The sequence below is a fragment of the Adiantum capillus-veneris genome, chromosome 6 (genome assembly GCF_014529385.1).
Source record: "Adiantum capillus-veneris isolate H3 chromosome 6, ASM1452938v2, whole genome shotgun sequence".
Taxonomy (NCBI): domain Eukaryota; kingdom Viridiplantae; phylum Streptophyta; class Polypodiopsida; order Polypodiales; family Pteridaceae; genus Adiantum; species Adiantum capillus-veneris.
This window is the reverse complement of record NC_140936.1, coordinates 85,674,353-85,698,200: the sequence shown is the minus strand read 5'-3', so window position 1 is coordinate 85,698,200 and position 23,848 is coordinate 85,674,353. Positions and strand designations below refer to the sequence as shown.

The 23,848-nt window shown below is 40.3% G+C and overlaps 2 protein-coding genes across 4 annotated transcripts in view; one reads left to right on the top strand and one right to left on the bottom strand.

Annotated features, from left to right (window-relative positions):
* LOC147455824 (uncharacterized) overlaps positions 1–11,112 on the bottom strand; it is a 30,320-nt gene extending 19,208 nt beyond the window's left edge. For 2 of the 3 annotated variants that reach the window (XR_015188418.1, XM_086514470.1), the window contains exon 1: positions 10,968–11,112. Coding sequence is in view for 1 of the 3 variants with exons in the window: in XM_086514470.1 (XP_086370596.1) it covers positions 10,968–11,054 (87 nt within the window). In the remaining 2 variants the exon portion in view is untranslated. Of the gene's footprint in view, positions 1–10,183; positions 10,321–10,967 lie in introns of those variants that run through there. The other variant, XR_015188417.1, reaches the window with a different exon arrangement.
* On the top strand, positions 9,074–10,598 carry LOC147455825 (chlorophyllase-2-like). Its single transcript, XM_086514472.1, has 3 exons — positions 9,074–9,274; positions 9,351–9,562; positions 10,072–10,598. Exons 1-3 carry the CDS (start codon positions 9,181–9,183, stop codon positions 10,390–10,392), a joined length of 627 nt encoding a protein of 208 aa, XP_086370598.1. The 5' UTR covers positions 9,074–9,180; the 3' UTR covers positions 10,393–10,598.
* Positions 11,113–23,848: the final 12,736 nt, after the last annotated feature.

Genomic DNA, 23,848 nt, shown 5'->3' with positions numbered 1-23,848 from the left:
GGGCATATAAAGACAGCTTCCTAGTCCTCCTTAGAGATGTCATTGTTTCCTATCAAGCTACGCGGATCAACTCCCTCCAATGGCAATCCACGCTCCATATGAAATTCCTCCGCAAGACAACAAAACTTTGTATGCAGAGGTGGTTCGATGTTCCTAACTAGACTACTGCTTGCTTGAATCGGATGCTTTGAGGAAGGTGCCATGATGCAGTCTCAAGTGATATACCTGCACATCATCCAATGAACTCATGAGATGTGGTGTGCCCTCGCTTATCATCCCTGCTAAAAGAAACAAGAACTTCATGGGCCTGCTCTTGTAAGCAGGGCATTCAAGGTGATGTGCTATGGGATTTGCCCCAAGGTTGCATGCAGCTTGTGGACTAGCAAATTACCTCGGGAGTCTATGTCCTCTCATGTAGCCAGCAGCAGCATTAGGTTTTGCTCGCCTCTTGTTGCACTCATGAAGCTCCAAATGCAGCTTAATGTAGCTAAATGATCCCAGGTGGGGCGCGCGTGCTCAAGCAGTAAAAAGTGTACATGTTCAATGGGAGAGACATACCTCGAAGAGAAGAGGGCGGTTACTGCAATCGTCCTTGAAGCAGCCAAGCTTGCACAGTAGAATCTCTAAGCACAGTAGACCTTGAGCACGCACGTGCGAGAGAGAGAGAGAGAGGCAGGGGGTCAGGGGGGGGGGGGGCACGGTGTTTGAAACTGCCAACTACTCATGAAACAAAGTGGGTGTGTGAAGGCTGAATTTTTCAGTATAACATTTTTTAGAATATAAATTTGGACGTCTGAAATATGGCACCAGTGACCACACCCCCAATGTCATGCTATGCTATTTAATTATATCACATATATAGCTTTCCACCTATTCATGCTTTCACCCATTTCCCTTCCTATAATATTCACAGCATACTAGACAGTGAGCAAATTGCTCCCATGGCAAACCACAAACGGTGCCATTGACACTAAACCAAGAAAATACATTTGACATACTGACCCAAGGGGTTGGTCTCAAAATGACTCGGTCTCAAAATGACTCGATCATGTAATTGACTCTTTGAACTGTGCAGCTTTTGAATGGTGTGCGGTCGCGGACAAAATCTATTTCTCTCTCCTCTGCTTCTCTTTGGTCTAGCTTTTACCTTGTCCAGCCTTTTCTTTTTGCTTTGTACACTTTCGCAGCCTCCAGGCTTCTCTCTCTCTCTCTCCCCTGCTCACTACCCGCGGGACATTCCCCCCTGGCTCTTGTTGCCTCTACTGTGGGACTCTCCCCTTTCATGTAAGGGGGAGGCAATAGCGATATCGCTATTGCCCTCCCTCCCTCTCCCTCTACTTCTCTTTGGTCCAGCTTTCACCTTGTTCGGCCTTTGCTTTTTTCTTTGTAAGGCTTTTGCGGCCTCCAGGCTTCTTCTCTCTCTCTCCCCTGCTCACTACCCGCGGGACATTCCCCCCTGGCTCTTATTGCCTGTACTGTGGGACTCTCCCCTTTCATGTAAGGGGGAGGCAATAGCGATATGGATATTGCTCTCCCTCTCTATCTCAAAAACTTGGGGCCCAAGTGGGCCCCAGGACCAACCCCTAATCGGGCTTGCCACGTCATCCACTAGGGCCTGCAGCCATTTCACTCCCACGCGAGGGGGCGCCACCGCGCTACCTCCCACTAGGCCAAAACCCAGCCATCTCTGCCCTGCAGCACCACGCGACACCCGGCATAGCGCTGCCTGGCTCCCGCCATAGCCAAAAAGCTCAAGGGAGCTTCCCTTCACGCTTGTGATACCAAGAGGAAGACGTGCTTTGGGTAATATACCCCTTGCTCGCGACATCCGGCTCCCCATGTGGGGTTTGTCTCTGCCATGTGGCGGCCTTATGACCCATGGCCCTCAAGCCTTCAAAAATCTTTTAAAGTAAATATTCAAAACCTTTTTTCTAGCCCTCTTCCTCAGGCTCTCTCTTATTGCTCACTGGTCAGAACCTCGTGCCGCCAAGCCCTGTTGGATCCTCATCGAGTCGGCGCCTGGCCATACAAACCTCACCGCATTCTGGCTCCTCTGATCTCGCTATCCAAGGCCATCAAAACTGATAAAATCATCTGCATGCACTCCCCCGCCAAATGCCCCCAACTTGATCCTGTCGTATCTTGCTGACCAAGTATCCGATTGAAGAAACGTCGATTCGTGCTAGCTTCACATGATGCACACTACTAGCGAGAACCTTGGTGAGGCCAAAAAGATGCTAGATGGCGTGTTCTTTGATGCAGGCAAGTGGGCTCATAACTGGCCCCCGAAAAAATTTCAGATGACCATAAATTGCTAACCAAAGCTCCGATTCGCAATCCGAGAAGACCGGCATGCTCCACAACTTGAGCACTACACATGTATCCACTCACGCCTGCCTGGGCCACCTGTCCCTAGCTCCCCTGTCCATTGGGAATCTGCTACACACTCTACCTTTAAACTTCAATATCTTGCACCCGGGGCTCCGTTTGACGAGCCATCTGGACCGGCTTCTAGAGCACACTGAACACTACATCTTAGGACACTGATAGGGCACTTCAAACATCTTCATCTGCTACCCCAATTGGACCATCCCGCAGCTTTTTTGGTCTAAAAAACCGCATGGAGCATACTTTCCCTCCACCTCTTGGCTGCACAGGTCCTTGGCACCTGCCCTAGCCTTCTGCACTGCATCTGTCTGCCGCCTTAGCTTGGCCTAGACCATCTCCTAGCTCGGACCAAATTTGGCTGCACCACCGGTACTTATACCGATGTTACGATATTGGCGTCTTTTTCGAGGCCTATTTCAGTGCTTTTTGTTTTAAAACTAACTTTATTTTGTCGATATTTGCACTAATTTTTGTGTGTCGTGTTGTAGTATTCTACTAGGTGCTTGAGAGACGTCGTCAACACAAAAATGATTCTAAGCATGCATACTACTTAAATTTGTGCACAATAAAAAGCAAATTAGTTTTATAAGACAAAAACATTGATCATTTAAAAGAATCATGTACATTTTCTTACTCTAATGTACCATTGTAAGCATTGATAAGGTTCATACTATCCTTAACTATATTCCTTGCATCCATCTAGCATCTTCAAAAGGATAATTTTTGAACTTAATAAAATATCGTCGCGAATAATTTTACCATATCGTAGTACCTTGTCCTCATGTCAAAGGATAGCTTTGGGTTGTAGCACCTCTTCTTGATCTTCGATCTCTGGTGGGACTTCAATAATTGGTTCTCTTGGTGGCTCTCCTTTGTAGGGCTTAAGTAGGCTCACATAAAAAGCATTGTGTATGAGCCAATGGTTGGGCAACTTGAGTTGATAAGCCATGTCATTGATTGGCTTCAAGATTTGAAAAGGGCCATAGTATCTTTTTGCTAGTTTAGAATAATACTTTTGATGGCCCGTAGATTTTTTTCCGTCGTTTGCCTTAATTAAGCCTTGGGAAACTTGAGTAAGACCCAATTATTTTCTTTGAACTTTAAGGCCCTTTTGTGCTTATCAACAGCAACTTTTTGCCTTTGTTGAGAGATGGATATAGCCTCCTTAATCTTTTGGAAAGATTCTTTTGTAGGTCACGACTATACTCATCGGCGGCAACGAAGATCTTCCCATGTACTTTAAGTAGCAAGGGACTTTTAGGTCTTCCCTCTATGATCTCAAAAGGTGTCTTCCCCATAGTAGTATGGATAGTATTATTGTACGCATACTCTACAAAGGGTAAGTACTTCTCCCATTGTGAGCGTTGATCTACTTCTGTAACATAAGTCTTTAATAGATCGAGAATCGTAAGATTGGCTATCTCAATTTGTTCATCCGTTTGTGGGTGATAGGCCGAAGAGAAATTCAATCTTGTACCTAGATTTTCAAAAAGACCTTTCCAAAAATTACTGGTCATTCTAGGATCTCTATCTGACACGATGGATGTTGGCAATCCATGGTGTTTAAAATCTAAAATATGAAGAGGGTTGGCATTTGGTGTGCCTTAATAGTCTTTTTGATAGGAATAAAATGTGCTTGCTTGCTAAAACTATCGACTGTTATCCATATTCCCGTATTCCCATGGATAGACTTGGGTAATCCAAAGAAAAACTCCATGGATATAATCTCCCATGGTGAATTAGGGATTGGAAATGGCTGGAGTAATCCAGGTTGCTTCCCTCTATCATACTTGGTATTTTGGCATACGATACATTTTGAAACATACTCTTGTATGCCTACTTTCATGGTAGGCCAATAGAAGTACGTCTCTACTCTTCGAAGAGTAGGTTGAATGCATTGATGCCCCGCATAGGGAGGAGCATGGGATTCATACATGACTTTCTCACGAAGGGAGTGGATAACACATAGCCTATTGCCATGGAGAAGATAACCAACCTTCAAGGTGAATGGTTCTTCTTTCTTCCCCAAGGCAAGGGTTTCCATTATGTCTCTAAAGTCAGAGTCAGTAGCATACTCATCTATCATAGAAGATAGATCATTGTGAGTTGCTATAGACACCACATTGACTCTTGGTCGTCGTGATAGTGCATTGACCACTTGATTATGCTTACTAGCAATGTGAGCAATATGAAAATTAAATTGCAAAAGAAAATTTGCCACCTCATTTGTTTGTCGGAGAGCTTGGTTTGCGTCATGAAGTACTTGAGACTTTGGTGGTCCGTTCACAAAATAAATGGAGTCCCCAATAGATAGTGCTTCCATGTGTTTAGGGCAAGTAGAACAACTAAAAGCTCTTTTTTATATATGCCCAAGACCTGTTCATTGGCATTGAGCCTTCGGCTCTCATATGCTATGGCATGCCCTTCTTGAAGCAATAATGCTCCAAGGAAATCACCACAAGCATCACATTGGACCTCAAATGGCTTTGAGAGATCCGAAAGCATAAGCACTAGTTGGGAGGTAAGCTTATCTTTGATCTTGTAAAAGCATTTTTCTCTTTAGCAGTCCATGAGTACTTAATTTTATTCTTTGTTAAATCATCTAATGGTCCTGCTATTTGAGAGAATTTTGCTATGATATGCACACATACCAATAATGCTTCGTCTCATGTAGATTCCTTGGATTAGGCCATGCTTTTATTACCTCCAACTTTGATGGATCCATAAGGATACCATCGTGAGAGATAATATGACCTAAGTATTGAATCTGTTGAATGAAAAATTCACTCTTCTTTTGATTGATAAAAAGCTTATTCTTCCTTCAAGGCTTGAAAAATTACCTGGAAATGTTGCTTTTGTTCCTCCAAGGACTTGGAGCAGATGATGATATCATCAAAGAACACTCCATTAAACTTGCGGTGGGGTATTGAAATATTCTCCATTAAACAATTGAATGTGGCCATTGCACTAGTCAATCCAAAGGCATGACTAGATATTCATAAAGACCAAACGTTGTACGGAACGCGTTCTTTAGGATATCTTCATTCACTATCATTATATAGGTCGAACCTTGTAGCTTATCAAACATATCTTCTACCCGTGGTACGAAAAATCTGTTTTGATAGTGATACAATTTGGTGCTCGATAGTCCACACACATGCAGTATGTACCATCTTTCTTTTGCACTAAAAGGACTGGAGAACAAAAGAGAGAGGATCTAGGTTTCACCATCCCTTTGTCTATCAACTCATGTACTTGCCTCATAATCTCCTCTTGTTGAGCTTGAGAAACTCTATAAGGATGTTTCTTAAGCGGTGAGCTCCCGGGTAGAAGCTCTATCATATGGTCATCATCCCCTTGTTTTGGAGGTAACTCCATAGGGATGTCATCGATAAATACGTTTTGGAATCTATTTAAAAAATTAGACAAGTCTAATTCTTCTTGATTCATACCACTTTTTTTTGTCAAAGCATTAACATCATTTAGAGACTCTTTGACAAAAATCATGTACGAGGGTACTACTTTTCATTGACTTATCAAAAACAAGAGAATTTACAAGTAGTATAGTACGAACGGACTCATTAGCATCTATTTACGTGCTCTTTTCCCTGTAGTAGGTGAAGTAGATTCTCCTTTCATGGAACTTCCTCTTGGCAACCATGCGGTTGAACCATGGTGCCCCTAGGATAACGTCCTCATGTTGGAGAGGAGAGATGAAAAAATCTTCTTTCTTGACGTAGCTTTGGACATGAAGTCTCAACTTCCCAATCAAGGGAGTAATGGAGGCTTGCTATCCCTTGAAAGCCCCATCGACAGTTATGGTATCTCCCATTTCGAAAGCTTGTATCCCTAGCTTTGTGGCCAACTCCGTTGATATGAAGTTGTGAGTAGAGCCATGATCAAATAGGATGAAGACATCATGCTCCCCCACCTTCCCCCAAGCATATAAAAGGGATGATCCTTTGCAATGAGCATATTCCTCTTTTGGAGCTTCGACCGTGGAAGCTCTAGGAGTCTCATTGCGGGCATTTCTTTTGGGGCAAGAATGATAGACGTGTCCTTGCTCCCCACACTTCAAGCATTTGTGATCCTTGTGAAAAGCCTCTAGCTCTTCAAGAGAGAGTTTATTTTTACCTTTGTAAACTCCTTTCTCCTTGGTCTTGTTGGTATTGTTGTTGTTGTTGTTGGAATTGCCTTGGGAACAACTTTGAGCATTGTTCTATTCCTTTGCATCATTTCGATCTTTGTTTTCCATGGGCTTGGCGTTCCTTTTAGCCCCTTGTTGAAAATTGATACGCCATGATACCATAGTGTGGTGGATGACTTCGGTGATAGAACCAAGCCGTTGGGAGGTAACGTACTCGACCATTTCTTCAGGTAATCCAACACAAAATTGTTGCTTTTGCTCGACGAAGTCTATCCTTTGAAAGAGAGTAGCCTTGAGATGTAAATCCCAAAACTTGTCAACATATCTGTGGATAGACACATTGGAGAGCAAATTTAAAATCCACCATTCGGTGAGCACTTTATCCTTGGCATCGCTTGCAAGGAACTGCTTCATGATGGAAACTCGTAGAGTTTTTCCATGTCCTTGGGGCTTTGCCATTCCCGGGAGACTAACCCACCATTGACGAGTAGATTTTTGAAAGTACATAGCTACATGATGTAGCTTGGAGGACTGTGTGAAGCCCTCGTCTCCAAAGGCCACACCGAATTGCTAGATGAAGGCCAATACTTTGTCGGTAGCACCAAAGGTGCCATCATAGGTGAGAAAAGAGACACTCTTTCCTCCCTCTTTGAACTTCTTAAGTTTTTGAAACTTTTTCCAAGTAGGGTAGGATTTGCGATGTCCTCTCCTCTTGTATTCTCTAGGAGAATAACCGTTGCTTTCATCGGAATAGGAGGAAGGTGAAGAAGGAGAAAAGTGTGACGTCGTTTTTACCGTTTTCTTGCTTTATTCCTCTCTTCCCTTTTGGAGTGACAAGGAGAAGGACTATAGCATGATATTTTTCTCTTGGGAGGAGTTGGGGATCGTCGAGACATACGGCCCTCTTCGTGAAGCTACATTTTCAAAGGAATTCAAAGATTCACTTCTTTCTCATTTATTGGATTTCTCCTCTTCTCTTATCGGAGAGAGTCTTCTTTTGGGAGTCTCATTAAGAGGCTTTATAAGAGCTCTCTCTTCTTGGAGAGGAAGGAAAATCCCATACGCACGAAGTTGTTGAGTAACTTTGGCTTATAAAGCAGGGTTGCTTATAGCTTGTTGCAACCTAGTAACAAGATAATTAACAAACATTGGGCATCATCAGTAGCACCTTCATGTGCAAAATCAAAGTTGTCAATATTCATTCTACTCTCTTTATTATTGTCAGCCATGCTAATTAAACTTATGTATAAGATACTTTGTGCTTTGATACCCTCAAAAACCTTAATGGCTACTATTCTTTACTTTTGAAAATTAGTTCTCAAGCAGCCTACACCCTTGGTTTAGAGACTATTGATTGCAAAGACTACTGGAGAGGGTCTAACATTGCTCGATTGAGCATGGTTCATGTTGAGCTTGCTAGTAGCCTAATAGCTAAAGGCAAGCCCCAAGAGACTCTATTATCAAGACTATAGTTTCCAATGGTGTACCTTGAATTAAGTCCTTTTCAACCAAGATAATAGATCCCTATCCCACTTACCCTATTGCAATGAACAGGTCCAACCTTTCATCGATAACTTAAGCACCTCTCTTCTTAAGCAAGAAAAGAGAAACCAATAGCTACGATACCAATGTAATGGAAATGACCTATGAACATTGAGAATAACGAAATTAAGAGAACTATAGTGAGCATTTTTACGAAGAGGTGACAAGCGATCTATTTAACACACGAGACAATCAAGATGAATCTCTTGAAAATGTGGTAAATGAAGATGAATAAAGTGAAGATGTCATGTCTAACTCTGATAATGATAATGAGAATGAAAATGAAATATATCTTGATTTGAATGATGAGCCTCTTATGCAAAGATGATTAAATGGTACATAAATGAGGAGGGGTGAACGTCATGCCATGGCACGTCTATAATAAAAAACTAATATGAAATTATTCTCATGGACTTAGATGCATGGCCCTAGATGCCATGATGTAGATAATTTACATGTTGTCATGTGAACATATCTTAGTGGGGAGTTGGAGCTCTAAATGTAGCATCATTAGTATTTTCTAATTCTACATCATGCATATAATGGTTTTTGAATATGGGTAAGTGGTTTGCATCATTACAATGTGTTCACTTCACCTACAAAGTTTGATGGGGCCGATGAAAAGTTCAAAAATTAGTACCTAGCATGCGTGGTCATCATATATTTGTTGAAATGAAGATGTCAAAGATGTGTTGGATGAGAATCCATCAATGTCTCGACAGATTTTGTTCACCCCTTTTAGGGAAAATGTGTGAGCAAGTAAATTGCAAGTTTTTGCATTATAAGAAGTTTTTGTCTCTCTCTCAATTAATCATTATAACAACATAATAGTGGACGATTTCAACAAGCTTAAGCAAGGTTTGCATAACACCGTACCTTTCAATCTCTAAGTCTGTCGCCTATTAAATCTCTCACTATTTCATATTGCCTTGCAGCTTGCTACCATCATCGACCTTCGTGTCATTTCTTCATCATCACCACCTTATAATAACCTCAAAGTACAGTTTTGCCTTCCATAACCTCTCTCTCTCTCTCTCTCTCTCTCTCTCTCTCTCATCTCTTACAGCCCTTAATTGCCTTTCTTCGTCGACCGACCTGCTCTCATGGTGACCTCAATCTCGTCAGTCTATGAAGAAGGTCCCTTCGATGTCGCCATGGTGAAGCTGATGCCGCATCCAATGTTCCACATGAAGGACAGTAATGCCGGTGTTGATGCAGATAAGGGGGTTCATGACAGCACCACTAATTATGGAGCGGGTTGTGGGCGTGGCAGGGCTGGACGTGCAGATTGTGGGCGTGGCAGGGCTGGACCCCGTGGACGGCGTGTCGGAGAGTGGGCAGAGCAAGCCCCACGTGGTGCAGAGTGAGGGCAGCGATGGTGTTTTTGCGCAGGGATATCCTGTGCTCGTCATTGGTACTGGCCTTGGTAGTGAGAAGCTCAATCCCTTCACCCCCGCTTGCGCTCCTCTCAAGTTTGGACACCAGGTACCCTCCACAAGTCTTACGTGATTCTTGTTGCCAAAATGGCCACGACGTTAAATCTCTCTCTCTCTCTCTCTCTCTCTCTCTCTCTCTACACACACATATCAACTTGAGAGAGAGATCCCACGACACACACACACACACACACATGTATGTGTGGGTGTGTGTGTATGCGTATGTTGTTTTTCGTCGAATTTCTCGCCAACGACAGTGTTCACAAAAACTTTTTTAGATACCAATAGAAAAAAGGAGAGCATTGAAAATCTACCGGTCTGCAGAGAAAATTTTAGGGTTTTTACATTGAAATCTTCCAAATTTAGTCGGTTTCCTTCAAGGCGACCCTCAAATTAACTAGTTGGGAATTTTCAATTTTTGTCCTTAAAAAAATACACTAAAGTCCTTTAAAAAATACACTAAAGGCCGGTTTTCTATGAACATTGGCCGACAACATACATAGATATATGTATCCTTTAGGAGGAAACTAACTCAATGATCATATTTTATGTAAACAGGCTTTCTTTAGGTGTAGTGCAGCTCCAGGAGTGCACGTTGTTACAGGGGATTATGGACACATGGACTTCTTGGATGATTCCTCGCCTGGGTTGGAAGGTGCACTATCACAATGTCTCTGCAAACGAGGACCTGCTCGCCAACCCTTGCGCACCCTATCACTGGCCTCCTTGTTTCGTTTCTTAAATATTGCCTCTTTCATGACTCCTCATCTCTCAATGAAGCTCTTAATCATCCCCTCTTTCCCCTCACTAAGTCACAGATCAAAAAGAATTAGCCAAGACCTAAACATTGCATTTTGCCATTTATGGCAAGAGACTTAAGTCAAGGTAGCCTTCTAAGGCCATGTTGTAGACTATAATGATGCAAAGAATTCTATATTCATTCCATTCTTCCTGCAAATGTACAAAATTATTCTCTATTTCCACTACCAAACACGACATCAAAGCCTATAATGTAGATTCTACATGAACTGAGTTTCACGAGGTTGCTCTTATATTCATTCCACAATTGTGCAAAATTTAGACTAGCCAATTGAAAATGCAACCACATGTTTCTATGTTTTTCATAGTCCTTTATAGGATTTCTTAGGCTCTATTATGTACCTTCATATAAGTGTGTAATTAAAATAATCTCTTCATATGATTCTGCATAATTGAAATCAACTTTTGTTGCATCCCTCTCCAAGCATCACAAGAAGGGGCAAGTAGTAGTGTCCTTACCAAAGTCTCAATGTGTAAGAGACAAAGGGATCCTACCTTATCTATGGTCTTTCCAAACCACTTTCAAAAAAATTCACGATAATTTGGTATTTACAAAGCTAGTGAGTTTTTGGAAAAATATACAACAATGCCTAATGAAGTACTGTGGCTTTTTGTCTATAATGAAGAAAAATTACCTTTGATATATCTACACAAACAAATGCATTGAGCACATCAAGAAAAGTGCTTGGATCATGAGATCGGTAGTTTCTTAGACCTGCCATCCTCTTGCACCATTTGAAAAGTATTCATAGTTTCCTTGCTTGGCCCTTACTAGGCATATTGTTTTATATATACATGCACTTAAAGAGATTGTGTTTTTAGAGTAGTGCTTGCTTTGCTTTTAAGCATAGAGGTTATTGGATTCAACTACTCTATTGGGTGTGTATGCACTCCAAGCGATCAAGTATGCACAATAGTGCATTAGAAGTATACCTTGGTCTCCATTCCCACCTAGACTTCGCTTATGCCACAAGCCAATGCAACGTACTTTAGAAGAAAAAAAGTAAAGGAAAGGAGAGGGATTAACTACCTTCTCCTCCCCATAATGGCATGTCCCCATGATTATCTTAGACTACACTCCCACCTCCTTTGCTTGCATTGCGCCAGGGTCCCCCTCTCCTTGCATTGCCTTGGCCTCCACTCCCACCTTCCAGATGTACCACATCGCCCAATCCACTACACGGAAGTAGAGAGATAGAGATAGAGTTATATACATACACACACACATGTGTGTGTGTGTGTGTGTGTGTGTGTGTGTGTGATTGCATGTGTGCTTTTAAAAGTAGATCACTCTTGGCATACATGTTGGCCAACACACTACAAAGTGGAACATAATAAATGTGTCAAAAACCCTTGCGCAACCGAAGAGATCAATCATGCAAGTGTATCGATCTCAATTAAGTGCAATGGCATAGTTTATACCATATGTTATGCAAATACATATGACTCTCATTCACCAAACCCGAGTGAATTCCCAATAGATCGTGTTATGCATAGATACCACATGCTCTACAAAGAAAGACGTTGTAGTTTTGTCAGAGAGCTTTTCACCTCTATCTTAGAGATTAAGGATGGCATCTAAAATCAATCTAGCCCAAAAACATTCTATGTATCTAAAATCAATATGACTCTTTTAGTTCATATTTGTGTAGCTATTCACAGCTATATGTGCGTCAAAAATATCAACTATGAAAATGACACACATATCAACGCTAATAGCGATGCAAATATCGATGCAAAATTTCTTTTGAAGCATGCTACGAGCTCATTTTGAGCTATTCGTGACAAGAAAGGCCTTCGTTGCCTTCAACCTATGATGGTGCATGTAAGCCTCATCTCTCTCTCTCTCTCTCTCTCTCTCTCTCTCTCTCTCTCTCTTTGATGTATTGTGTATACAACTTGCATAGAAAAACACACTCACACTTGACATACAAACACATACACACGACATATCTACACATACATTGTGTAGATCTACATACACACGTATAAACAAAAGCACATATACACATAAACTCAAAGAAAATAAAAAAATAAATGTTGTTAAATTAGGACTAAATTAGTGAGATTACTTTAGATTTTAGTTATTCTATAAATGTATTTTTGAATGCTCTTAATTGTTTTGTGTTATTTATTGTCACATTAAAGTTTTAAGTTATTTTTGTTTTTTAAATTCAATTTTAAATCTATTTAAGTATAAACTTAAGATTTAGTATTTAATGTAGATTTAAACTTTTTGTTTTATTTATAATTCATATATACATTAAAGTTTAGTTTTAAGTTTAGAATTTAGGTTTTAGGTTTAAATTTAATTTTTATATTTGATTTTTGTGTTTAAGTCCTTAGATTTTAACTTTGTATATACACACACACACACACACACACACACACACACACACACATATATATATATATATATATATATACATATATAACATTTACGTTATCCTGTGCATAGGCAGTTTAGAACTAAACTTTAATTTAAGGTTTGTGTATATGATTTAGGTTCTACAAATGATGTGTTCAATTTTGTTGTAGGTTAAGTTTTTGTCTTTAGAGTGCGTTTACATTTAAACTTTAGGGCTTGCATTTAAATTTTAAGTTTTTGATTTGCACAACATATGCGATTTAAATTTAGGTTTAAGTATTTTAGTTTAGGTATTTAGAATGTAAGTTTAGTTTTATGTTTAGGTTGTAAGTAATTTGTGCCTTTCATATAGGTTATGTTTACATTTTTGCTTCAGTTTTTCGGCTTAGGTTTGAATATAGCTTGTAAGTTTAGTTTTAGGTTTACAATTTTGGATTAGATTATAGGTTTAGATTTACGGTTATCTTTGTAGATTTTGTAAGTTTAGATTTATTTAAACTACAATTTTGGATTAGATTATAGGTTTAGATTTACGGTTATCTTTGTAGATTTTGTAAGTTTAGATTTAGGATTATAGTTGTAATTTTATAAAAAGATTGTAGGTTTAGCTCAAAGTTTATGATTTAAGTTTAAATTATATGTTTGTGTTTATGGTTTAAGTTGTAGGTTGTAGGTTTTTTGTTTATCGGCGGTTAGATTATAGCTTTAGGTTCACTGCTTATATTGAAATTCTAGGTTTGCATTTTCAATATAGATTAGGTTTATGGGTTATTTTTAGGTTTTTTATTTGGGTTTATGGTTTATGTGCATTAATTCTTTTTTGTACGTAAGCTACTCAAGAGCACATACTGTCAGCTAACAATGTGATGCCACTTTGAGAGATGAAGGTCCTACAAAATTCAAGGTTGAAATATTATAATTCCACTCATACTTGGCCTAATGATTGTATTCTATTTAGAGGTGGAATATATATAGCTAACAATGTGATGCCATTTTGAGAAATGAAGGTCCTACAAAATTCAAGGTTGGAATATTATAATTCCATTCATATTATCCCTAATGATTGCATTCTGTTTAAAGGGGGAATATATAGGCATGGAGAAACACCCAAGTGTAAATCCATCAATGGCCTTCCTCTTGTCCTTTCAACAATCACCATACACACTTCCATCTTACATATACATAGACACTAACTCTACCATTATACTTAAACTTCAAAATCCAAAAGAAGGTCTAACAAAAACAATCTAGTTAACCAAGGATAAAAATTCAACAACCATGAGACCACATCATTATTGAATAAACATTTGCAAATTGTTTAGAAAAGTAATCGCATTGAGCATTGAATTGTGCTAAAGAATGACCAACCTTTAGCCAAACAATTTTTAGCTATTTTATAAGAATTTGATTAAAGTTAGATAATGCTAAGCATGGAATTTTCTCCCCATCTCACAATGCCGCTTACCCTAATTGGAGAGAAGCCTTAACATGGTATTCATTAGAAAAAGTCTTAGCAATTTCCTTGGTGGTTATAGCGTAGAAAGCTACTCTAGTATGTCCCTCTAATTTTTGGAAGCTAGTCGCATTAGTGCGAATGTTGGAAGATGCCTTCTTAATCAAAGAGGAAAAGGGGGGACTTGCCATCTAGTAGGCAAGAGAGAATAAGAAGAAGAAGAGAGTTTTAACGTGGCGAGACCATGCTACTTATCTCTCTCTCTCTCTCTCTCTCTCTCTCTCTCTCTCTCTCTCTCTCTCTCTCTCTCTGTGTGTGTGTGTGTGTGTGTGTGTGTGTGTGTGTGTGTGCCTGCATAGGTCATATTGTATCTGCTAGTTGTGTGTAGGTGGGAGAAGAGACGATCTTGCCTTTTGTGAACCGGACGCAATACAAGAGGGAAGGCAACGATGACGAGGGGGTGGCCTGCAAGGGAGGCTCTGAACGGGGTGGATGCGGGACAGGATTTGCACGGCCGTGGGAGAGGAGCAAGTGTTTGCCTAGCACGGGAGAAGCAGGCTATCACCATCGCCAGCAGGAAACTAAGATACAGATCCAGCCTTGGGGCGGGCAGGAGGCCGCAGGAGAGGATCAGGTGTTTGCCTAGCACAGGAGAAGGAGGTTATCACCATCGCCAAGCTAATGTGGAGCAGGAGATGGGGCTTTCCTGTGGAGCTCCCGCAGCATACCGTGGAGCAGGAGATGGAGGGTACGCAGCAGACGGGGAAGGGCTTGCATTGCGCTGTGCTGATGCAGTATGCCAAATATATATTCAAAAACCACACATAGTTGTTCTTCTCTTATTTATCTCTATACTTGTAGTGGCTTGAGTCACATGGCAAGAGGAGGAGGAGTTGAGGTTAAATGTATTAAAAACCCCCACATAGGTGTTCTTCTCTTCTTTATCTCTATACATGTAGTAGCTTGTGACACATGGCAAGCAAAGAGGGAGTATAGGTGGGAGTGGACGCCAAGCCAATGCAATCATAGGGAGGAGGAGGTAGTTAATACCTCTCTGGCTCCCTTCCCACCCTTTCTTTATATTCTCTCTCTCTCTCTCTCTCTCTCTCTCTCTCTATATATATATATATATATGTATATATATATATATATATGTATATATATATATATATATGTATATATATATATGTATATGTATATATATATATGTATATATATATGTATATATGTATATATATATATATATATGTATATATATATATATGTATATATATATATATATATGTATATATATATATATATATATATATATATATGTATATATATGTATATATATATATATTGGCCCCACCTCCCCCTTAGGTCTTGGCTACCCTCTCTACCCACGGGAAGCTGTCAACCCTCACTCTTTGTTTGTCACTTTCTCTAACCCGTGCTCTCGGTTCATCATTGGCTCTCACCTACACTCTCTCTCTCTCTCTCTCTCTCTCTCTCTCTCTCTCTTTCTCTCTCTCTATATATATATATATATATATATATATATATATATAATTTAATATATTTTTTGCTTTGTTGTCACCCGTCATTTCCAACTCTATTGGCCCCACCTCCCCCTTAGGTCTTGGCTACCCTCTCTACCCACGGGAAGCTGTCGACCCTCACTCTTTGTTTGTCACTTTCTCTAACCCGTGCTCTCGGTTCATCATTGGCTCTCACCTACACTCATGGTTTGTGACATGTGCTTCATGCCCGGGGTGTTGTTGCTATCGATCAACCAATTGGTGTTTTGGTTCTTCGCTCACGGCATGGTCCACCTCATTGGAAACAATTGGGCGTTGCCGATGATCGACATGTGCCGTGAGGATAAAGCACTCTACAATGAAAGCCATGACCTCATTGAGGTTAACCAATATGAACTCCTCTTTCCACATTCCAAAGATAGAGCTCTTTGAGCCATAGTTGCAACCATACTTGTACGCTTTGTTGAACCATACTCGTATGAAAAATGGCTTGATCAAAAATAGCAAGAAATATTCAAACTAACGAGGTTGATGCCAACATGAATGATGATTGAAATTCTTAGTAATCATGAGACTAAAGTAAGATGTAAAAATTGTATATTTCTATGGTTCTGTGAGTGATTACTATCTATAAGTCTATAAGGTCTTTGTTTTTCCAAAAAATTAGGGTCACAAAGATTATACTTTTATAACCGTATGCGTTTACCACACATAACAAACTCGGAACAATGCCAAGTATGACATTTGTTTTAACAGAATTTTATGGTGCTATGTGTGCTTGCCATTAAATATTTTTTGTGTTTTTCAAAATAAAGTTAGGGTCATGAATGTTTCAAGTTTTAGGTTTAGAACATCCTTGAATCATACCTCCTTAACTGCATGCATTTACTATATACAACAAACTCAAGGCATTGCGAAGCATGGTTTCCCTTTTGCAAAAACCCATGTCAAATTCTCTCTCTCTCTCTCTCTCTCTCTCTCTCTCTCTCTCTCTCTCTCTCTAAGTATGTTTTTTGTTTGTTTCAGATCGTAAGTGGAAGCTTACACACATAATAGGCCCATCATCAGTAGCCCTTGGTTTTTACCAAGGAGGTGGTCCATGCAGCAGCATCGAGTGGTCAATCTATAGTAGTAGCATCACAAGGGAGCGTAGGTGATGAAGTGTAGGTGAGAGAGCAAGTCATGAGCTAAGAGCGGTACTCGTGATCGTACGGTGGTTGCATGATCAAGTGTGCCCACTTTTAGCAATTGCCCCCAAGACTGTTTGAAAAAAATCTTTTTTTGTTACTCGTACATCCTTTTGCACTCACTTTTAAGAGGCAAGGTTTGGTGGTCACACAAAACACATGGTTACAAACACAATGGAAAGTCCCAATCATCAATTTTTTAATACCAAAATGGAAAATTTATTGTGCAAGGACTATTCTAGCTATGCCTTTGTGCCCTGTCACAACATTGTGACCTTAATGAACATTCACCTATAACTTTATTTAAGCTTATTTATTTGACTTGCCATTTTGCCCACCAACTGAGTACATGTTGAACAATTTAGTTTGATTTCTTTATATTTTTTTGAACCTCTATGTAGTTATTATTCATTTTTCTTTTATAAATTTACTATTTATAAAAACGTAATTTTTTTACAAGAGATATCTTAAGATGTAAAACCTTTTTTTGCAAAATCTTGATAGATTATAACCCAAGGAATGTGACCATGCTAAAAAAATAATCAAATTTTAATGGTTCATTTCTGTTAGATCTAACTCAAAAAAAAAATCGTAGAAGACCTTGCTGTAGTTTTCTTATAAATTCTAGTAAATATTATACATTGCTACTTATTTTGTTTTTTATATATGTTATGACCCTTATTGCAAGCTTCTCATAGAAAAAAAATTGAGTCACATTTGTCCTATTTTAATTTTTTTCACTTGTTCAATTCACTTGAGGTGTGCCTCCTTATGTTTGGGAATGTGCAAAGCCTAAGAACTTTGACACTTGTTTATGATCCATGGTTTTGTCCTACTCTTCCATAGTTAGTCTAGCTCATGCAAGGAGGTCGCCACATCACCAAAAGTCCATGTCATCACACCACCTCACCTTTCACATCACCATAGTCAATTGTTTGACTTTCACATTCTGCATGCCACATCACCATATTTGCCAAGTCATCCACCACCCTCAAGTGCCACATTGCATGCCACTTCCCCATAAATGCCATGTTATCCACCACCTCACATGTCACCTTGTAGATGGTATTTGCATGGCATGCCACATCACTCGCCATGTCATAAGATACCTGCCACATCACTATCTCTCCAACTCATCATCTACCTCTTTTGCCACTTAATCATTCCATGTCACTAATATGACAAATCATCATTCCACATGGCAAATGAGAGGATCCCCCTCGTGACCTCAGCTTTCCATGTATGCAATCCACATCACCAACCATTCATACTACCTCAGCACATGGATGACCATCTCATCTATGCATGGCCACCTCAATTGCCATGTTATCTCTTTTAGATCAAATAATATGCAAAAAAAAAAGATAATTCAAGGAAAATTTCTTCCAACAAATACATATTTCTAATAGTTTTTCTAATTCTATAACTATACATTAATACTAGAATGCTATAAATTAAACTAATTGAATGACAAAAAAAGTATCAACATAACAAATCAATTAAATAAAAAATTTAAAAGATTTTTGTTGAAAAAATAAAAAGTAACTATAAATTAAAATCATATAAAATTAAAACAATTGAAAAACAAAAAAAAATATCGATGTAAAAAATTAGTGAAATATAAAACTTTTGAATGCTTTTGTTGAAAAAATTATAAGATAAATAATGTAAAAAATTGTTGAAATTTAAATTTTTTGAATGCTTCCGTTGAAAAAATAATAAGATAAGTAATAATTTATTTATATTTTCTCGAAAAAAGATTGGTGTATCTTATCATGATTTATCTTAACTAGATGACATTAGAGAGAAAATGTACATAAACCCTTTCTTTTGAAGCTCACTTCATTTGTGTGTGTGTGTGTATGTGTGTGTGTGCGCGGGCGCATATGAGTTTTTTAGCTCTCAATGCTTTATTGATTAAATCACTAGCTATTCTAACATTCCTTTTTCTACTTAAGCATGGGTTTATCGAAAACACCATACGCAACATAAGAATCCCATCCATAAAGCTTGAAACGTGAAAAAAATGATCTTACGAAAGAAAATATGTAAAAAGTTTAAGAGAGCAAGCCACGCTCAAGAGCAAGGCTACGTATGGATGTGGCAAAGGAGTCCATTCCTTGAGTCCATTGCTCTTCCTATTATTGAGACTCTAGAGGTTGTTCCCATGCAGTCGTCACTTTTTGAGTGTGGCACTTCTTCTCTCCTTCTTTCACCCACCCATCCTCCTTCAGCCCCTTGCTCAGTCCATGTACCATTGAGCTCACCATTCGCAATGCCACTAGAAAAACCAAAACCAATTGGTGAGGTACCAAACCCACATTGGGTGTTTTTGCCAAATTCATATCATATTGTCAATTGTGCAAAGCATTTCAACACTCTAGTTATGCAATGCAATCGCTTCATTTCATCGACCAGACCTTCAAATCTGAGTGGAGCACCCTCTAGAGTTGTCATGGAGGAAAATGTTAACCCTTCTTTAGTATCTGAGCCTTCTCCTTTGTCGGTGGTTTGCACACTTCACGTTTTGTGGGTCAGATATTATGTAGGCATCATTGAAGAGACGTTGTGATGTGTGTTTGCGGAGGGGTGCAAAGGTGTTGGGCGACCCCAAAAACTTTGAGAAGTGTTTTCTTGTGCATTTGGGCCTCTTTGGATGTAAATAAATAATGCTTGTACAAAGTGTACAAAGATAGTGTGTGCCAACTGTCTCTACGTATGCGGCCAATTGTGCAGGGCACATATTATTTTTGTTTTTTGTGCATAGAAGTGTTGGGACTTTAAAGAGTGAGTAAGTACCTTAAAAATATGAAGAAAATCGAAGTTTTTATAAGCTCAACATCATGAGTGATGTGGGAGTTTCAGCCGAGAACAGAAAACTCCTTGTTGTTGCAACCTGCGGTGAAGGGTCGAGAATTTGCTATGGAGATGCCCCTCTTTCTTTGCGAGAGCCTGATGTGGTGAGTTGAGACCTCCTCAATAAGCTCATGGAAATGGGTTCTTAGCTCTGCATATTGACTTCTCTTCATCTTGGTTTGAGATATGGTAGCTATGTTGTGTGCAACTCCCTCTATTGTAGCTAGTTGAGGACAACCTATTCGCTACAATTCCTTGCTTGTACCTATGAGAAAGGGCAAGGTTTACCCAAAATTTTCCGTCACTTTTTTTGAGTGTTCTTTCTAAACTTTCTAGGTTTTGAAACTAGTCTTGATTTAGATGAGTTTTGGTCAAGCCGTGTGTATATGACCTTCGTCCACTTGGTGGTGGTGACTTCATCTTTCGTGAATGTAATGAATATACTAGGTAAACCCCATGCATCAATCCTTCAAAGAACATCTATGCCATGATAGAGTGCCAATAAGTTTTGATAACAAGTTAAAGAGAATTATATTTTGGATGGCCTTCTCCTCGTTGGCATTCTTGTGTGCCCTATTTTACTTATCAATATCTAGATGGAGCACGAAACTTATTGTACTATTTGCGATTATGATTGCCTACCTTAATTGGAACATTAGCAAAGGTATGTCTTGTGTAATGTATCTAATGATGTCACTAAATCTAATGTGTCCATTTTATTGACTATGCTCAAATGGCAACAGAAAAGCAAAAACAACCGATTCGATTGCGATGTCTTTGAAGGCTTAGTTGCGAGTTGGCAAGCCAAATAAAGCCACACATTTGAGAAGCAGAGCTTCATTGCAAAGTTGTATGGAGTTGAACTCATGTATATCAAATGTGTTATACGTACGCCATCTTGATGGCTCTATTAATGTCAACAAAATTGAGAAGCTGATCTGGTTCATACAAAAGAGTCTGCAGTGTGTCTCCCTAGGAATTATAAGAAACGAAAGCCATGCCCTACCCCATAGTTTAGTGTTCATGGAGTTTTGTGTGCAGATTATGTACCATGTAGTGTTGTTGATGTCAAGTCACATCAGTTTCGTCGAAATGTCCACTATTATGAATAGATGTACACCTCTCCTCCTCAATAATGGCTCTGAGTGTTAGAATATGATCAAGAGTAGAGAAATCTCTCCTGAAACCCATCTGTCCTAAAATCGTACACCCCCTCTCTCTCTCTGCCCATCTACTCAATTGCTGCTCAAGGATGGATGTGTACAACCGTTCCAATGTGTGTTCAATCATGATAGTGCAGTAGTTCCCAATCTCCATAGGGTCCCTTGACTTGAAGATAGATATGATAGTAAGTGCACCACATTTAGCAAACATGTAAACCAAGGCATTGCCAAGCACGACATTTTTTTTCAACAACCCATGACTAGCAATATCAACATGAATTCTTATGCCCGTAATAGCATCTTGCATAGAGCCACATGCCTACAAGATGCACATGTATGTGATTGCATCTCGAGAGAGGCCCTCCCTTAGCATTCTTTGAGAACAACCTAAAGCTTTCTGCCATGCTCCTGTTGCCCGTATCTCGCTGTAAGAGAAGACAATTCGGACAGGAAGCTCCTGAAGCACTTTTTGTGCTTTCTAAAGTGCACTAAAATTGGCATACATATCGACCAAGGCATTTCCAAGCATGACATTTTTTTGCAATAGCCCCTAACTAACAATATCAGAGTGAATTTCTCTGCCCATATGAGCATCTTGTGTAAAGCCACATGGCTTCAAATTGCACGTGATTGCATTTGGAGAGAGGCCCTCGCTTCACATTTGCTAAAACATCCCAGAGTTTCCAGGGCCTGCCCGTGTTGGGCATATTCTGCAATCAGAGATGACATTCCGCAAAGGAAGCTCGTCAAAGACTAGTTGCACCATGACAGGTGCACCGCACTTGACATACATACTAACCAACATGTTTCCCAAGTATGCATTCTTTTCAAGTAAACCACTATTGCGAATATCACCATGAATCCTACTGCCTTGGTAGAAATCCTTCTTCTCAGCACAGTCGTTAAGTGAGCTCACAGAAGAAATACTCATTCTCTTGGCGGTGCTTAGAGGAAAAACGAATGTGTGTGTGTGTGTGTGTGTGTGTGTGTGTGTGTGTGTGTGTGTGGATTTACCAAAAGAAGCATGTGTGTGCAGAATTCTCACACGTTCCATACAGGCCACCGCCATCGCACGTTTCTTCTGCTATGAGGGTGGGCACCGTCAAAGTCCAAGGGAGGGGGGCAGAGAAGTGCAACCGTCCATCTGCTGAACATTAAAAGCCGTAATCTGGACCAACTGCAGCCGTCCATCTGCTGAACATTAAAAGCCGTAATCTGGACCTGTATCTTGCCAATGCTCGCCAACTCAGCACCCGGAACGTTCAGAGACCAGTACAATGCAAGCCTTTGTCGTGCTGACACATCAGCTCACAGAATCCTCTGTCTTGCTAACACATCAGCACACAGAATACTGAAAGCGATGAGCCAATGCATGATTGCTTGCACAGCAGCAGCCAAAATATTTTTTTGCATGCAATCCTTCAACAACCAATCATTGGTGTTCATCAACAGATGAAATGTCTTGGCGGGTGTGATCTGCATGCCTGCACAGCTGTGTCGCGGCCCCCCTCGCCCTAGACGTTCGACGGCCGAGAATGGTCTCCTAGAGAACATTCCTCTGTAATAACAGTTCCCACAGTGACTCCCGGCCTCCGCCGGTCTCGCCATGTGGTCACTGTTATTACAAGGAATGGTCTCCAGGAGATTATTCCCTACACCGTCAAAGTCCAGGGTCGGAGGGCAGCAACCTGCAGCCGTACATCTACTGCCGATTAAAAGGCATAATTTCAGGTTGCATGTTGCCATGCTTGCCAACTCAGCAGCTGGAACACTTAGAAGCAAATGTAGTCTGCAACCTCTGTCCTGCGAACACATCAGCCCATGGAATGTTTTGTGGTTCGGACACATCAGCGGGCGGAATGTTGAAAGCGACTGTCTGCAGCCAAAATTTTGTCCAAGATGGGGTAATCATTGCATGCCAAGTCATTTGTCCTGTTGACACTGTCACCTGCACTGTTAACGGCCTGCATTATTGATCGTGAGGGTGCAGATTCAATGATTTGGTGTGTCCACTGTCTAGGATCGAAGAGGACGCTGGTAGCGAGGTCAACCTCCTTGAGAGCGCTCGTGGCAACCTTTTAAATGCTACACAAATCACCCATGTGGACTGAAGATGACTAGCTGCCTCCGCCCGCCTGCCCGCCATATTAACAGTCAGTCAGGCTTCCTACAGACAGTGATCAGTGGTGATCATTCACAGCGTGATCCCCTCCTTCAGGTTTCCCCCCTGCACTGTTCTAAACGGCCTGCATTAATTTGCACCGTTGACGGCATTGTAACCTACATTGTTGACGGCCCTCCTCCCCTGGACGTTTGACGGCCGGGAATGGTCCGTCAGTGACCATTCCCTGTGACGGACCATTCCCTCGTAATCATTGCTCCCGCCATGGCTCCCGGCTCCCCGCCGGTCGCAGTGATTTCGGGGAATGGCCTATTTTAGGTATAGTTTTAGGTAGCCATTTTAGCCATTATTCGAGGTAGCCATTATTCTATAGTTTTAGGCACCTACCTAAAACAAATTAGTGGCAGCACATACTATTTTAACTTTAGAGCTTTAGCTTCCTAAAACAATCCGTAGCTTCACCGATTGTTCTAGGTAGTATTTTAGATAGTTTTGTTAAATTTTGTGCACTCCCACATGTGCATATGTGCATGCGGAGAGATGCGGAGAGAAGAAGAAGAAGAGAATTTTAACGTCCTAGAAAACTATCCCAAGAGACCTCAAATATCTTTCTAATGCATATTGAACTCAAGACCTGTTATTCAAGAGGGAAATGGCATAACCAATCTATCACACTTGGGTGGGTGGGTGTGTGTGTGTGTGTATGTTTGAGAGAGAGAGAGAGAGAGAGAAGCTCAAGATTTGTAACCAGCACTCGATTTCGAGGGTTCACTACACTCCTAGAGGCAGAGAGAGATTTTGGTATATTTGTTATCTTGCAAGATTATTCCCGTATTCATATTTCTTG